This window comes from Mytilus edulis, chromosome 11, assembly GCF_963676685.1.
Source record: "Mytilus edulis chromosome 11, xbMytEdul2.2, whole genome shotgun sequence".
NCBI lineage: Eukaryota > Metazoa > Mollusca > Bivalvia > Mytilida > Mytilidae > Mytilus > Mytilus edulis.
Window position 1 is genome coordinate 44173198 of NC_092354.1, and position 19039 is coordinate 44192236.

The following is a 19039-nucleotide window of genomic DNA, read 5'->3' on the forward strand; positions in this document are numbered from 1 at the left end:
GAAGGGAAAGTACTGGTCATTCTATTGGTCACTTGTGAGTTGTTTATGTTTTCTCTATTGATTCTTTTGTTCCATTAATTTTCTAGTGACAGTATTGTTACTTACCTGTTTTATTTGCCTTGGTGGCATTTTGACAATATTTGTTATTGGATATTATATGCATATTTCATACTTCTATTGGACTTCATTATTAAATTCTACAGGTCAATTATACTCTTTTTTCTAACAAGAACTAATATATTGATGTTTTAACATATTGAATAAAAGATGAATGAATGAGTTGAATGAGAGTATATGCAGAAGAAGTGATTAAAATTAATAACGCAAACATTAAAATATAATCCTTTATTAGTAAAACATATTTGGTAAATGTCAAGTAGAATAAATCATTTAAAACAGTATATAAACTTCGTAATTTTCTTTACACTTAAAAGTACATTAGTAAAAAGGGAGAAGGTTTGGTACCATTAAAACATTTAATCCAGCTGCAAATGTTTGCACCTATCCTAAGTCAGGAATCTGATGTACAGAAGTTATGTGAGTGCCTATGAGACAACTCTTCATCCAAATAACAATTTAAAAAAGTAAACCATTATAGGTCAATGTACGGCATTCAACACGGAGCCTTGGCTCACACCGAACAACAAGCTATAAAGGGCCCCAAAATTACTAGTGTAAAACCATTCAAACGGGAAAACCAACGGTCTAATCTTTATAAAAAAAAAAACGAGAAACACTTATAAATTACATAAAAAAACGACAACTACTGTACATCAGATTCCTGACTTTTCTATTTTGTAACTGTATAATTTTAAAGTGGTTATATGTTATTGTCGGAACACTAACATTGAGATTGATAGTGCTTATGATTATTTATAATACTTAATAGCACATGATTATGAGACGTTATTTGTGCATTTCATTTTAATATAAGAGAAATAATAGCATTGGAATATATTTGACTTGTTCCCCTTTGTCCATCTGTTTTATGTTGTTATGTGTTGTCTATGTAATGTGTATTTTATTATTGTTATATATGTTATAGGCTTTAACAATATGCAGTCAGTGTTAATAAAATCACTACAAAGAACCCATATATAGTCCATTTGTAATTATTGAGCCTTTTGGACCTGCTATATTAACTACTGGACAGGGTTAGGTGATATATGTATAACGTTTCCACCGTCCACGGGCACCAAGGCACCATTTATCATAGATGCATAGTCACTGAGCAGGAATGCAACTGTATTGGCAACTTCATCTTGTTCTGAAAAAAAAGATGTTCAAAATTAAAGAGGAAGCATAACATGTATAAACACCCTAAAATGTTCATAGTAAAATTTTCATGTTCCTTCAAATTTACGCTATTATGATTATTTAAAAAAAATGGCCATAATTCACCAGAGTTTTTGTTAGAATAAGTATGATCCAAGGCCATACCGAAAAAAAATTTGAACTCACATTCACATCCGTGTATAAGATATAAGCCATTTCGTACCCTATTGTCAAATTTTATGAACCATTTGGTACCAAATTAAAGAAATATAAAAAGATGTGATATGATTGCCAATGAGACAACTCTTCACAAGAGACCAAATTACACAGAAATTAAAAAATATAGACCAAAGCCCACACCGCATAGTAAGCTATAAAAGGCCCCGTAATGGCCATGGCAAGTGTAAAACAATTCAAACGAGAAAACTAACGGCATAATTTATGTACAATAAAATGAACGAAAAACAAATATGTAACACATCAACAAACAACAACCACTGTATTACAGGCTCATGACTTGGGACAGCACATACATGCAGAATGTGGCTGGATGTTAGCGGAATCCCAACCTTCCCCCTAACCCGGTACAGTGGTGTAACGATACAACATAAGAACGAACTATCAAAATCAGTTTAAAAAGATTTACCTCATAAGATTGATACAATTAGAAATACATCCAACAGAAACACATAGTGGACGTGGCCGGATATATTTTTACATGTTACAAAACATTCATGCAAATTTCCAATATATAACTTTTAGATAAATTTATGAAGTACAGTCACTAAATAACCTAAGTGTCAATGATTGTTTACATTTCATAAATCCCTGGAACTAGAGATAAATGATTCTACCAACAGAAGAAAGTCTGCTTTTTATCTTGATTTTTACCTTGATATTGACACAGAAGGACAATGTCAATAATATGTATTAATTATTTAATAATGTCCCATTTACAAATATTGTTTCAGTCTTAAAAGAAGTTGGAATATATTATAAAAAATAGAAATGTTATTATATTTAAAACGATTTTAATTTTTATCACGTTATCTTACTGTTGATTTTTATTTGTAAATAATCAATTTGCTTTAATCTATAATTTTAGTTTTTTGTCTGATTTAAAGAATATGCTTTAAATTGTAAAAAAAATTATTCGAATTAGCTCTCGCCGCGATATAGCCTTGTTGTGCTAATGCGGCGTATAGAAACCAACAATCAATCAATCAATGATATTGACACAGATGGACGATTTCCATCTGGAATCTATGACAATCTTGATGATTTCAACTTTCCAATTTTCAAGTCCCAGACTCAGTACAATCTGTCTGTTTACACTAAACGAGCTTCTTTCGTTATCTAATATATATATATATACTTGTTTTTATTTTTTAATGATTATCGACTGCAAAAGGCACAACAATAAAGCCATTCCTTTTTTTTAATTACAAGTGTAGCTATTCTTCCCTTTGTGACGCTCCTGCATCTATTGTGTTTTAATAGTGAAATAAGTATAGTGGTGTTTTGACGTTATGAATTTTATTGGAGTTCGCTATTTTTTGTAATTTTACTTTTTTGAAAGATTTTTTACATAGTATTTACTGATACATATTCCTATTTTGCAAAATAACTTATGTCATCGTTGATTTACATTTAGTGGAAATCATTCATTACCTGTCCAGAATCTTATTTATAATACCGATTTATGTCATGCCTTTATATTTTCAGAGGAGAATATTATTGTGTATACGAACGATGCGAGTATTCCACATCTCTCTTTCACGTAAAATGATATCGATCTTAATAAATTACATGGTTGAACGTATAGATACATCAAGTACCCGAAGTCACGTACTTTATTAAAACAAATAAATAAATGATACCTTTAACAAAATATCTTATTTTGTGCTATCTTGCATTTAATCTTACCAATGTCAAATTTTCATAAAAAAAACAAAACAAAAAAAAACCCAAACAATTTGGATATATCTGACAAAACTTTTGGAATTTTGGGTCCTCAAATCTTTTCAGTTTCGTACTTTATTAGGCCTTTTAAATGTGTTTGATTCGAGTGTCACTGATGAGTCGTTTGTGCACAAAACACGCGTCTGGAGTATAACATTTTAATCCTTAAATTTATGAGTTTGATTATTGTAAATTTTTACAGGACATATAGAGCTATATATATTCTTTTGGCATTCAGTAATCTACCTATAAATCGTCCCATCGGTATTCTTCCTGTCAAAGAATCTTTTAGTTTCTGGCTGGAAAAAATCTTCTCGTGCTTAGGTGTTAATACTGCACCTGGATTACAGCTATTTACTCGAATCTGTTAATATAAAAAAAATCCGTGGAAAATCAAAACTTCGACAGAAAAAAAAGTGAATTCATTGTCATTCAAGCTATGCCCAGAAGTAAAATATTTTAAACAAAGAAAGCTATTTGCCGAACATTAACCGATATTTGTCAACAATATGAACAATTCAGTCAATAATTAAGATCTTTGGCCTCACAACTGTTTTGATTCAAGCGCACCTAGCGAGTTTTTTTTATAAAGGCGCGTTCTGAATTAAAAGTCTGGTATCTTTGAAGAGTTTAGTTCATAAAAAGCTTCCAATGAAAACTAGGCATGCAATGACCATTTATTTTTGTTTTTAAACGAGCTTGAAACTTAAAATGCAACCAAGTTTAGCATTGATAAATATGTTGGACCCTTTATCGAAATTCGACACTAAATGCAACGTAAAACGTGCCATTAATATCAATGACTGATCAGTGCAATAAAAAGGTTATATATACTAATAACCTTAATATACTTATAACCTTTAAACTGTGTACTTTACTTACTAATTCTAAAAATGATATAACATGTTTAAAGCGTACAAATGGAAGTTATTCAAGAATTTAACCAAAGTTTACCTTGAAAGGTCCAAACTCTAATGCCATAGACTTTGTAAGCATATCAATGGCTGCCTTCGAGCTGCAATAAACAGGACAACCAGGCATAGCTAGAATACCGCAGATACTTGAAATATTAACAATTGCCCCACTTCCTTTCCGTGAAATAATTCCTTTGGCAACGATCTGTAATGACGCAAATATTTTAAATGCATGGTTCATACTTAACAAATTGTTCTATAAACTTGAATGATTAACGACAAAAAGTGTACCGTTTTGAAAATGGTGAAAAATTATATATTTTTTACAGATGAAGTATAAGGTTAAATGCATTCATTGTACCTAATTGGAAAATGTTTAAAATGAAATAGATTTTCAATGATATAGTAATGGATTTCATAGTTAAGTTTGAGGCGTTCAAGATATGAAAGTCATAATTAGCAAATGATATAAAGATAAGAAGATGTGGCATGATTGCAAATAAGATAACAATTTATCATAGACCAAATGACGAAGACGTCATGAAATATAGAACATCGTACGGCCTTCAACAATGGACAAAAACAATACCACATAGCAGATTGTAAAAGGCCCCGACAAACAACTGGAAATTAATTCGAACGAAAAACTTACAGAATGTACAAAACAATAAACAAAAAACATAATATATACAGCAACAATCGACAACCACTCCTGACTTGAGTCGGGTACGTACAGAATATGGCGGGTTAAAAATGTTATCAGGCGCTGAGTCCTTCCTTCCCCTAACCTGGACCAGTGGTCTTACAGTACAAATTAAGAAAAGAAGAGTACATTTCCTAGTGTATAGTGTTTAAGCGAGTTAAATGTATTTATATTATACCTGAGATATGTTCAAAACTGCCTTAACATTCACTTCAAAATGTCTACAACAAAAAAAAAACATGTTAAAAGATTACACCTTATATGTACAATGTGCTATTTAATGAAAGGTCATAAGGCAATAATTGTAATATATATGACTACATTTTACAATATGTCACATTCTAGCTGAAGTTCATGTCATTTTGAAACGTCACATCCCCTTTATTACCGATCAACTTTCTAGGCAGCACCTCTTTAGGATAATTTCAATTGTAAATATGAAAGGGAAATGACCTGCTAATGAGTGGATGTAGTTTTGTCCTCTACTCTTACCCGGCCGACAAAATATTTGGATACCAAAAAAGGGAGGCGAATAATACCAAAGGAACATCCAAACTCATAAGTCAAAAAATAAATAGCAACGCCATGGCTAAAAAAAAAGATCAACAGACAAAGAATAGTACAGACAATTGTTGCAAGAGTATGACTCTCTCTCTACAAGTGGCATCGGATTTATCTACCTTATTCTTACCGGAAGTTGTTGCGTACTAATACATCCCGCACAGCCAAATGGACGCTACACGTTGGCAAGGGTTATACTACCGGTCAAAAGAAGAGCAAAGTGACAATATTTATATTCTTAAGTCACCCTTCGGGAGCTAGTTTGAAATAAGAGTTACCAATAATGGAAATCATTCAACAAGAGAACAGAAAGGTGCTCATTCAGATCGAATGATCAATGTTAAGATACTTGTATACCCATCTCCCCTTTTGAGATGTAATTTGTATAATATATTATTAATATCCTTCAAAGCAAATGCAAAAGACTAAATGCTAGTCGAGGTCAGAATCGCATACCTGGGAAGTATATATCGAACAATTAATGCATATTCAGCAGCGGCAGCTATCATTTTTTACACTGATTATGATTTTTGACAAGATTTCAGACAGATCCGCAAGCATGCTATTTTTTAATATATGGTGAAGTAATTTAAGGTCAAACGCATCTTGGAAATCAATTAACGAGCTTCATCCTTTGATTATCTTACAGATCTTGACATGTCGATAATCTTGGTTCTCTTCATCTATTATACTTTCAATATATAGCCAAAAACGTAAACGGGTTAACAATCATGTAACGCCCATTACTTCTATATAAAATCGATTGATGTTTCTGTTATGTTAACATACTTAGATATCTCATTTTGCTAATCATTCACTTTAAAAAATAGTTTCACAAAAGTTGAAAGAAATCGTCACTAAAGGACAGAAACTTATACAAGTAGTTCATCGACAGTTTCGTACATTACGGTCTGTCATATTATATTTTTGGCTGTAAATGCCTCTCTATATTTTTTAATTATTTTTGCTGTACAAGTCTTTCTATATCAATGATTATTTTTGCTTTACATGCCTCTCTATATTTTTGATTATTTTTGATGGACAAGTCTTTCTATATCTATGATCATATTTGCTCTTTATGTCTGTAATCTGTTTTGCTGTCCAGTTCTTTCTACATCTATGGCCCTTTTCAAGTTTATAGACAAAAAGAGAAGCAAGAATTCCAAATGTGAGCAATGGACAATTCCGAGCAAAAAGAAACGTTTTAAATGAGAGTTTGACTCTTTCTCTTATACGTGTTCTATATAACCTCCCTTAAAATTGCCCATTCTTTGATAGTCGTTGTGTAGATTTTTAATTATTTTGTCAATGGTGTAGTTTTTTTTTTTTGTCAACTTTTGGTCTTTGATTGTCACACCCCCTCCCCTTTTTAAGTTTCTAATACAAATAATGATACGTCTATAACTTACTCGTCAATAAGCTCTTCTGTTGTTTCAAGAACAGATTTGTACTTAATAATTCCAGCATTATTTACTAAGAGATCTACTTTTCCTACGTCTTCAATCACTTTCCTTGTGTTGTTCCAGTTTCCAATATCTAAACATAGTGTTTCAATCGATGGATCCTTTAAAAGAATATACAAGTTTTCAGTATAATAAACGTGGTCGTACATTTTCTATCGTTCAAAAAATCTTTATATACAATTTATTTCACGTGATGAATCCTAAAAATAATAAGCAAGCTCTTGTCATTTTTTACGTGTCGGGTCATTGCATACTGCGGATAATTATATCTTTAAATATGGCATATACACTTAACTTCTATTTAAGACAAAAACTTTAATTTACACATCACTAGATTGTAAGTTATGGTGGTTTCATTGACGCATAACCAATATCTTTTATATCAATTTTTGTAGATACGTGACTGCTACATAATAATGCTATTTTTTTTTATGGCATTATGAGCTGTAAACAAATCAAATTAATTTTCATTGTGCCAATATTTGTCTCCATACATTGAGCAGGAATATTTAAATGACACTACCATAATAGACAAAACTACCTAAAAACAAACCACTGACATTTTCATTTATTTAAAAAGGGTGTTCGAATGAACTTTCGATTTTTTCATACAACGATGTATACTATAACCAACACAAAAAAAAAACTAAAAGAGAGGCGATATATACCAAACGGACATTCAAACTCATCGAACAATAAACTGAAAACGCCATGGTAAATAAAGGCAACAGTAGTATACCGCTGTTCAAAACTCATCAATCTATGGACAAAAAACAAAATCGGGGTAACAAACTAAAACTGAGGGAAACGCATTAAATATTAGAGGAGAACAACGACACAACATTAAAATGTAACACACACAGCAACGGACTAAGCATTAGACAACATCCGATGAGAATAACCAATATAACATCAAAACCAAATACATGAATTTGGGATAGAAAAGTACCGTGACACGTCTTATAGTAATGTGAATTCACACATAAAAAACAGAAAAGACCAGAAAACAAACAACTGTTTACAGAACACAACATAGTAACTAAAGACTGAGCAACACGTACCTCACCAAAAAGCGGGGGCAATATAAGGTGCTTCGGAAGGATAATAAGATCCTGCTCCACATGTAGCACACGTCGTATTGCTCGTCACTTTAACAACCCGGATAATAAGTCTAATTCGGTTGGTCACTTTCGAAGAACAGCGGACTGGATTGTGGTTAAGACAATTGAAATGTATCCGTCGTCAACTGTGAAACAGATATTCCATAACGGTCAACAAACTCGTGATAGCATCCGTAAAAGAGATGATTTCAGCTTCGACACTTGGAACTCTTAGTTTAATAGCTTCGTTGTGAGAAACATCCCTCTATCAAAGAAACAACGATAGGAAATTCAAGCTTTGGAATATCGTATCAACTGGGAGATATATACTCCATATGCAGGCGCTGCTAGACTGTTGCTGCATAGAAATAAACAGTTCATAATTGGGAAACTCTTGATGTAAATCAAGGTATGAGGCAGACCTTACTGTATCTGTTGTATCCTTTATTCAAAGTTCAATGCGATAGATGCGTTCAACAGTCAACAATCTTATAATTATTTAGTAAGAGGACATGATATATGTAGCGGAGAGTTAAGTTAAACGATAATGCTAACTAGCTTCTTTTTAATTCTTCCTAAGAAGCTTCTTTATGAAGTCGGCCTTATATGAATAAAGAAACTAGTCGTCAAGTAGAAGAACACATTTCGTTCGGCCAATTATTTGTTGAAAAACACGTCCTCCAAACGTAACAAATATATTGTCAATAAAGAAATCAAGCATGTTGTTAATTTTAGTTTCAGAGAATTTTTAGTTAAAATCAGAATGATTTTTTACAAAGTACGATGTATCCCTACCTTAGGCAAAATACTTAGATCTATGTTGGCCTTTTCTTTTTATTACATGGTAGAAAAGTTGAATGTTTGTACACTATTGAAAGGGAAAGAGTCTTAGTTTGTATGTACTCTCAAAAGTAAAATTACAAAAAATACTGATCTGCGAGGTAAATTAAAAAAGGAAAGGCCCTAATTAAATGGCAAAATCAAAAGCTCAAACACATCAAAAGAATGGATGACAACTCTCATCTTCCTGACTTGGTACTGGCATATTCTTATGTAGAAAATGGTGGATAAACCTGGTTTTAAAGTAGCTAAACCTCTCACTTGTATGACAGTCGCATCAAGTTCCATTATATTGACAACGTTGTTTGAACAAAACAAACAGACATTATCGGTAAAAATATAAAAAAAATTGGGGTATGGCAGTCAACATTGTATTATAATCTTAATCGTCATAAAAACAAACAAATATCTAACGGATTTTTTGATTTTTTGAGTATCCATTTTTTTAGTATATCAATTTATCGATACAAAAATACTTTCTTAAGTTTGTTTTATAATATGATGGCGTCAGACATTCTCTTTTGTAAGGTTAAGATTTTACAGGATCCTTTTGTCATTTGATTTTGCCATGTGATTATGGACTTTCCGATTAGATTTTCCTCTGAGTTCAGTACTTTTGTGATTTCACTTAGTAATATCAAGTAATGGCGGACAAATAGCGATAAAGTGTAGAGAGTTTTTTTTTTTGAACAAATTTTTCTCACCTCCCCTTTTAAGCTGTCAAGATCTGCCTGGGTCCTACTAACAGCATAGACTTTCGCTCCAAGCTTTGATAACCTAAGAGCGATACAGCGTCCGATACCTATTAAACAGGGACAAACATAGAGTTAAATAAATAAATTTATAATAATGCAACCACATGACTTTTGAAAAGGCTCCAATTACATTGTGTAGGAGTTCATATCGTACAACATGGTGTATAAAGAAATATGGTCATATTGACGCTTGGCTTTTTGGACGACCTTCTGGCTGTATAGGATTTATATATAATACACATCCATAAGTTAAAAACAAACGAACTAGTGCAAATGGTCAGTTTTCAGAGAGTCATGCTTATTCGCCTTAACGAATTCTGGCAATAACTCTGAGGAGGTCAGAATAATACTCATTGCAAGAACATGGTAAATTGTAGCCAATGCAACCAATTTCATGTTGCACTGCTAAATTCCAGCACTTCATACCGGACAAGTCGCTTTGAAAAATCATTTTTATCAAATAGTTGGTGTGTTATTTGATCTAGTCCATCATCATGTTAATATACCAAAAAATATTTAGCATGGGGAAAATTCAATTAATTAAGGGGGGTAGGTCTTGGTTACACCAACATTTTCCTCTCGTTAATTTTTCTCATATTTACTTCATTGAAAAAGTAGGGACCCATGCATTATATGCAAAGTCTTTATGTTTGGGGTATATTGAATATGACTAGTTTAAGGGTACCCTAAAAAACGGTCGAAAATACTAGTAAGTAAAAAAAATTGAGTATTTTTGCACATGTTGTCATTAGAAATACCCCTGACTGTTAAATTGCATAGAACAAACATATCTTAAAATAAATCTGAAACATCATGGTATTACATACAAATAGCCTGAACGTGAAACAAAAATGTTTTTAATAATTGATACGGCGAAAAGTCTGGCTAGCTCAGATAACAAATTTTTTTCAAATTTAGCCAGAAAAAATTTTGTCGTTTAATTCCTACAAAAAAATGTATAAACGTTTATTGGTTATTAATCTCAAAAATCACAAAATTTTATCGAATTTGAGCGTTTGAAATTTTCATAACGTCATAATGTTTTATCACAACTATTTATTGATTTTTCTCCCCCGACATCCAAATGCCCCTGATATTAATAGCAGACGCTATCAGGAATCATTATTTTGACAGTCTGTCACTATCTAAGTACTATCTTTGATTTAATGTAGATTATCTATTAGCATAAGATTGTACTATGATTAATGTTCAGATCATATCTTCTAGAAAATAGCCTTTTTTATTGGACAAAAAACCAAACCAAAAAAACACAAACAATAAGTACACACTCTGTATCAATGACTTACCACTAAAACCATATAATACTTCATTATTTAATTCATATGATCAAATCGAATTTCCCAAAACTTCCAAGGTTTTTTGGTAAATGATGTCAAAAGGTCAATTGGTCACTATAGTTGCTCCAAAACTCATCGGACTCATTTGATTTGTGTTTTTTTTTAAGCAATCCTTGTATGAATGGTAATTTTCTACCTTTTTATCCACATCATTGAAAAAAGATGTTCTTTAGTTTAATGTTTGGTAGTGTAAAACATGAACTGCTTACTGGATCTGTCTGCATAATTCTTACAGGCAATTGAAAACAACATAAATGCTTGATCACTCTTTAATTTACTGCTATATTAAAACGCACTAATGACTTTCAATACATGTGTAAGAGTTGTCTCCCATATACCAGGCCTACCCCCTTATAAACTAGGGGAAATTGTGAATACACTAATGAAATAAAACAAAAACCATCTTACTATTCAGGTTGTATGGGATTATCAACAATAAATGCTATGTTTATATTTGAGTTTTCGAAATAAGTATTCAAATGTATTCTGACGTCAGAATTTTTGTGATCCTGGCCTCTTTTTATTACTTTGTACATCACAAGTTTTCTAACTGATGATTTATTTTCACTTCTCAATGGGGCTCGCGGGTCTAAATCAAATTTTTTTTTATCTCATATAGGTTTCTCTATATTTTTCTATAAATGAACTTTATCTTATACTTAATAGAAAAATGAAATAAAAAAATGGGGTCACCGTTCATTTACGCTCACAATCTGCCTTTGAAAGAAGCATACATTTTTGTTAATGTCCTTTTTTTCTGTTGAACTAATAGGAGAATATGCGGTAATATCGAAATAAAAAAATAAAAAAATAACTTAATTACAGAAATCGTTTAAATTTTACAATTATTTAGTTTATGTACAGATTATTTGAAAACAACAATAAAAAATATAGGTCTCCGATGAGTCAAAAAAGATATTTTATTACAAAAAAAAAAACATGAGAGTTTGTCTGTTAAGCTTCTCGTATATATATATATATATATATATATATATATAAAATAACTGAATAAATAGTCAACGATCAATCTTACAGGGCGATGGATCATGTAATATGATTCTGTACACTACAAAATATAATATATAACAAGTCAAAAAGGGTACAACATCACCATTAAATAACTATAAAATACACAAATATTAGATATTTCGGATAACAGATATCCTTCTTCGGTAATTGCACAATGACAAATGAATCATGTCAATTCAAATTGAGACTCTATCAAAATCTTGATTTATACAATTTAAGCGAACGCTGGAACAATTTTGAAATTTCCAAACACACCGCAAAGACTACAGAAATATGCCAAAAATAAAAATAGTTATTTACGATGTGAAATGGCTTATAAAATCATATATATATATATATATATATATATATATATATATAGAGTCTATACGAATCTACCAACCAGTAAACTTATTAGGTATCTATGTTTACACCTTATACATTATATCTCATTATTGTTAAAACTTTTGTCACCGAAGAAGGCCATTTGTTGAGCCGAAATATTTGCAATTATTGTATAATTTATATCATCTGTTCAGTTTTTCCATCTTTGTGCAATGATATTCAACACTTTTCAGTGTTTTGTTTTCCATCTATTTATCGGTATTGTTACACAATCTTTCAGACTCATATATATATATATATATATATATATATATCAGTCTAAAGATTTGCACAACGGTACTGATATAAGATGTTATAATACGAAAATGTTGTTATTAAATCGTGCTGACAAATATTTCGGCTCAACAAATGGCCTTCTTCAAGTGTCACAAGTTTTAACAAATATATATATGATTTTATAAGCTGTGGTGTATTGTCACATTCGATTTAGATCGTCAATTTGCACACATTATTATTTGAAGTCTATAATTTATCAGTTGGCGACTTGCTAGAAAGAAAAAAGACGAAAATGAGTTTTGAATTGAGAAGGTTGTTATAAACTACAATTGATATGAATATTTTCATAATTATAATCCAAATATCTATGTACACATTTTTGATTCCAGGATTCCAAAAAATGTAGTTATAATACCTATAGTCATGTGATGTGTCGTTAACCTTACACATTAAACTATCTTCACAGGTGTTTATATGGTTTAAGAGTATCGTCATTATTGTTTGGCATTTTTAATTGCCGAATAACTGTAGTGTACAAAAAAACAAATAGAGTTATCTCCCGTAGAATAAAGATATTTGCATCTTTAGATTATGATTGTTGTATAATTAAATGTAGTTAATAATCATGAGTATTATATATCTTAATTTCGTAAAAGCGGATACATGTCGTTAAAACATTAGTTATATACTGGTACGTATAGTAATCAGTCGTATAAAATGTGACCAGCTAAACTTTTCACAGTTACAAAAAATAAACAAACATTGAAATATAGGTGATATTGAGTTCACAAACCGTATAGTTTCAAACGTTTGTGTTGTTGTGTCTAATGTTTAACAGTTATTATTATATATCAGGAAAGTTTAGCAATAGAAAGTATATTAGTTTTGTAATTACTAATTACTACATACCTTTACCAGCACCTGTAACGAGGGCAGTTCTACCTGTGAAGTTGATGTTCATTTCGTTTCAAAGCTGTGATCAGCTAAACTATTTACAATAACACAAATTCACAAACCGTGACATACAGGTAATACTGTAAAATGCTCATTCATGTATGACAGGTGCACTCTATTTTTTTTTAGAGAAAATATATAAATATTTTATAAATTTATGTGCTTAATTTTATTACCGAACGTGACTTATTCCCAATTGCGACTGTTTTGCTGATCGTGAATACGCATGGCTATAAGACGCGTCACAGTATTTTTCCATCCCAAATTCATGTATATAGTTTTGATGTTATATTGGTTATTCTCATCGGATTTTGTCAAATGTCTTAACGTTTGTAGTTTGTAGTTGTAAATCTTATTGTTTTCTGTTGTATTCGTGTGTTATGGTCAAGATAATTAATCATCCAGTGTATTAATTAGAATTTAGTGTGGATCAACGAAATTTATACCATATATGTGGTTTACAGTTTGATTCAGAAGAAAGATCGACATAGCTAGATAATAAAATTAATTATCTAATTACTACAACAATTTGATATTAATTAGTATTGTAATTAATAAATATTATATATAAGTCTTACAAATCTAATTTTGAATTCTATCTTATTTTTGGCAATCGTTTTAGAAATTCAAATGTAACGTCACTTTATGCGTTGAACTGGCTTTAGCTAGCTCGGCTGTGGATTTTTATGTGCTGGTATCAAGGTTGTGTTATGTAATGTATCCGTTTTAATACTGTAGTTAGTCACCACTTCGGTTTTATCATGTATATCTATTATATCGTCATTTTATTAAATTTACTGTTTGTCAAAGCATGAAATATTCTAAATAATAATGATGATCTTATCCCAGGCAGAAAACCCTAGCCGTATTGGTCACAACTGTTTGGAACTTTTGGTCCACATTGTTCTTCAACTTTGTACTTGTTTAAACTGTCAAACTTTTTTTATCTGACCATCACTGGTTAGTCTTGTGTAGACGAAACACACGTGTCGTATTAAGCGTTAAACCTGGTACATTTTTTTAGCTTTTATTCGTGTGTTTCTCTGTCCTATAATTTCGCCCATTTATTTGTATTGCAGTCCTGTCATGTAATGTTGTCATTTTAACCAAAAGCTAGCGTGCAATAAATTCTAATATTGCACTAGTGCAATACATCTTTAGAATTCATGACGTCATCAACGACATAATCTTAGTTTAAATCTTTTACACTTTCTGAGTGTTACAAATATATGTTCTACGAGGGACAATATTCCCCAATATATTATATAGCAATATAATATTTGAAAGTAAAAATTGATTTAAACTAAGATTTTGTCGTTGATGAGGTCATGAATTTTGAAGATTTACTGCACTAGTGCAGTATTATAATTTATTGCACGCTAGCTTTTGGTTACTTTCTGTGGGAAATATTATATTGCTATACATTCCTGCTCAGTGACTATGCATCAATGATAAATGGTGCCGTGTTATCTGTGGATGGTGGACACATAATAAATATGGCACTTAACCCCGTCAAAAAGTAACAATTACACTACATTTTTTATTTTACTACTTGTGCAATCTATAAGCGAGCAATGTTACACGATTCATTGCAATCACTTGATACGTTTCGGACGAAAAGAGTAGCAATATTTTAGTAATGTGGATATATTTTATTACGTTGATAAACACTGTACTGTTTAGATGTATTATATTATTTCTTAGTTTAGCCAGACTTTATACAAGATCTAATAAAAAATGTGTACCTCATCTAGCATTTAATTTTGTTTACCTTGAGTAACTGGTATGCAACGAATTATCATTAATCATAGTGTACATTAATTGTGTTGTTATCGTTCTTTTTTCACAAGGTTCCTGTAAATTAAATCTAATGGCCAATTTATCAACTCGAATATTGTTCAGTGGTTACTTATCTGCGATCCATGTTCATTATATAGTCGCATAATAAGGCGTTATGATTGTTTAAAAGAAAAAAAAACTGTTTCGCCCATTTAACTCTGTTGTAGTTTTTCTGTGAGTTTTGTCGAAACTGCGAAATTTTTTACGATCCAATACGATAAAGTGACTTTTCAATCATTGATTGATTGATTGTTGGCTGCTTAACGTCCAATGGCAATTATTTCAGGACGAGAACAATTAAACAATAAATACAATCGGTAGGACTTTGATAATAGTGGCCATCCGGGATGAAATAGTTGTTACAAGGGTTCTCTCCTTAGATGAGACATCGAATTTAACGTCCCGATTCTGATCGGACGTGGCTGCAAACTTGATACATCCCGCACAGCTAAACGGACGTTGGATGGGGGGAAGAGGGGGTAGTGGTGGTGGGGGGGGGGGGGGGTGACTTTCAAGCATTTTCAACAAGTACATCATACATTTGTATTGATATTTTGGAATATATTCTATTATATATTTTTATTTAGGGGCCAGATGAAGGGCGGCTCCGAGTGCGGGAATTTCTCGCTACATTGAAGACCTATTGATGACCTTCTACTGTTGTCAGTTATATGGTCGGGTTGTTGTCTCTTTGAAACATTCCCGATTTTCATTCTCACTTTTATGATAGATTGAAAGTAAAAATAGAGCACTTACATTCGGTAAAATAAGATTTACAAATAAGTAAACATGGTTTAAATACCAATTTAATCCTCACAAAGTTATTGCATGTTAAGAATTGTTTGTATCTCTTTGTGGTCTTTTTATTGTTTTTGTTGCAAAGACTATTAAAGATATCAAAATATTCAGCACAATACGATTAACAATCATGTCAACATGTCCAGAATACACACCCGTAATCTTATATGGCCCGTGATTTTTTTTAACGAAGCCTAGAGAGCAAAACAAATCCTGAAAAAACAAATGGCACAAAATAAGATCTTAAATTATAGATATCACTATGGTGAAAAATGTTGATCAAATACTAGCAGTATTTGAAAATCAAAGCAAAACATTAAACTTTAACACTGACAAAAGAACCATTTAAATGAGTTCAAGCTCAAATAATATGTGCACTTTAAAAGCATTTCATACATCATATATAGGTACTTATTGCTTATAGTACTCGAAATAAAGGCAACAGTAGTATACCGTTGTTAAAAGTAATAAATCGATTGATAGAAAAACAAATCTAAGTTATAAAAACCAATGGAAACACTTAATATAAACTAATGCACTATGAAAATCAGTTCACGATCAGATGAAATCTGCCAGACTGACATACACCCCTTTCAATCATTCCATACACAACTTATAGTTGAACTACTGCTTATAGTATCTGAGAAACGGACAAAATCATGTACTTTAACTTTAATCACTGATCCATGAAATACAGTCGACGTAAGGTGAACCCTCCGTGAAGGTTATGTAGGCGCTACAAGGAACCCACATACTAAGTATAGGTATCACTTACTCATAATAGATGAGAAATGCAACATACAAAACAATTTTTTTTTTATCAAATAGTCACTGGACCATGGAAATGAGGCCAAGGCCCATGGAATATGACAGATGGTAATTACCTTACATACGATATCTGCATACAAGGTATAATACATCTAGGTCTTCTAACTACTGGCATATAAGGTGTCATACAAATAGTTCACATCGACTACCACCGCCAGACATTTTTAATTACTTCTCGCATACAGCGACATTCGTCGAAGGCGACACTAAAAAATACCAAAAACGAGATTTATGAAATGACAAATAGGTATTCATGACTGACCATAGTTAAACATTATGAAAATGTAATTTCTGAACGAGTTGAGCGATTCAATGTCATAAACCATAATGAAATGGCATAAATTTATGGTGGAGCATGACCGAAATTTAATATTTATTTTCTCGTGTTTTCCATGTACAATTCGGCAAATAAACTAACATTTAAGGGACGACATCAAAAGTTCAATGTAAGATAACAAAAAAACTTAATTCATATAGTTTTGTCACTGACCCCCCTACTTAACTTAATTTGGGAAAAATTGATTGACCAATAAGGATATATATAAAGTCGATGTCAATTACACAAAACCTGCAGCATATTTGACCACACCCCTACCCCGAAACTGTTTTTAATTAAGTTTTTGTTATCCTTCATTGATTTTTTGATGTCGTGCTTTTCTTAACTGCAAGATAAGGAAAGAACACAATCGGTAAGTTGTCAGATATCATGAATATTTTATATAAAAATAAGGATATGTGGTATGTATAACAATGCGATAACTTCTCACTAAAGATAAAGTGAAATATATGTTAATACAATTAAAAAAAAACACCAAATTATATATTTTAAAAGGTCGCTTAATGAATGAATGTATCTGACTTTTCAAAACTATCTATTTACTGTTTCTAAACAAATAAATTTTCGCAACATTTTTACCGATAATTAGATCTTATGAATCAAGATTTTCCCTCCGACATGCAAAAAAAACTTGATAAGGAACAATGAAAGATCGTGAAATGATAATAAAGTGATAAACAAATCTACTACCATGACTGAAATATTAATCAATTCACTTCTATTTGGGATAAAAATGCCAAAAGTCTTGAATAGCCATAACAATGATCAACTGACCCGGTTATACATTTAACTTTCATATATCAGTATGTTCTGTTAAATTTATGTTGTATGTTATTTATAATTTCAAAATTACAAAAAAAGAAGTGAACTTTTATCATCCTACCTAAAAGACGAAAAGTCATCTTAGGAATCAGGATAATAGTTGAAGACGCAAGACGCGCGTTTCTTCTTCATAAGACTCATCAGCAACGCTCATATCAAAAGTTTGAAAGCCAAACAAGTACAAAGTTAAAGAGCAATGATAACCAACAATTCCAAAGAGTTGCACCAAATACAGCTCATGTTATTTATGCCTGGGAGAAGATACTTAGTATTTCGAATAATTCATACTGTTGCAAACATTGAATTAATAAAAAAGGACAATTTAATTAATATGTATATTACTAAAAAAAAAACAGATGTAGATCTAAATGTAGATTTACTGGAATGCAGATAATTAATGTGAATTTGCATTTAAAAGAACAAATTTATAAGATTAAAATTTATAAATATTAATATTTTTACCAGTGTTGATTATTTCTGCGTGATTTTAAAAAATAAAAATAAATTGGCATTTTAAGGGGAGGCTGCTCTGTAATAATGCATTTTCTGAAGGAATCTACATGGAATTTTGCTATTTTGTATTTAAGCCGGAAAATAACGGACGGTGACCCAATCTTTTCTTTTGATATTCTCAAATCATTTTCTAAAAAATATCTTCTCGTATTTTATTTTACAATTTTATCATTTAGTTTAGTTTATAATCACATAATGATGCTTTTTCCTGCATAATCTATACAAAATGTGTTATTTTGTCACAACCTGTAGCTTGTGAAAATGCACGGAGACCTATCCTTTTATTGTATTTTTGAAGATATGTCAATAAATACTAGGTTTTGGCAAAGTATGAAAAAAATCTATCATGTTTAATTCAGACTCCCTTACCTTCTTAAGAAAGATTTAA

The 19039-nt window shown here is 31.2% G+C and overlaps 1 protein-coding gene across 3 annotated transcripts in view; it reads right to left on the reverse strand.

Annotated features, from left to right (window-relative positions):
• Window positions 1-330: 330 nt before the first annotated feature.
• Window positions 331-19039, reverse strand: part of LOC139495647 (L-xylulose reductase-like) — a 61211-nt gene continuing 42502 nt past the window's right edge. For 2 of the 3 annotated variants that reach the window (XM_071283940.1, XM_071283942.1), the window contains exons 2-7: window positions 9523-9620; window positions 6825-6979; window positions 5033-5075; window positions 4192-4356; window positions 3484-3601; window positions 331-1267 (exon numbers count right to left, since the gene is read on the reverse strand). In XM_071283940.1, the coding sequence (XP_071140041.1) occupies window positions 1143-1267; window positions 3484-3601; window positions 4192-4356; window positions 5033-5075; window positions 6825-6979; window positions 9523-9620 (704 nt within the window). In that variant the 3' untranslated portion in view covers window positions 331-1142. Of the gene's footprint in view, window positions 1268-3483; window positions 3602-4191; window positions 4357-5032; window positions 5076-6824; window positions 6980-9522; window positions 9621-13469; window positions 13598-19039 lie in introns of those variants that run through there. The other variant, XM_071283941.1, reaches the window with a different exon arrangement.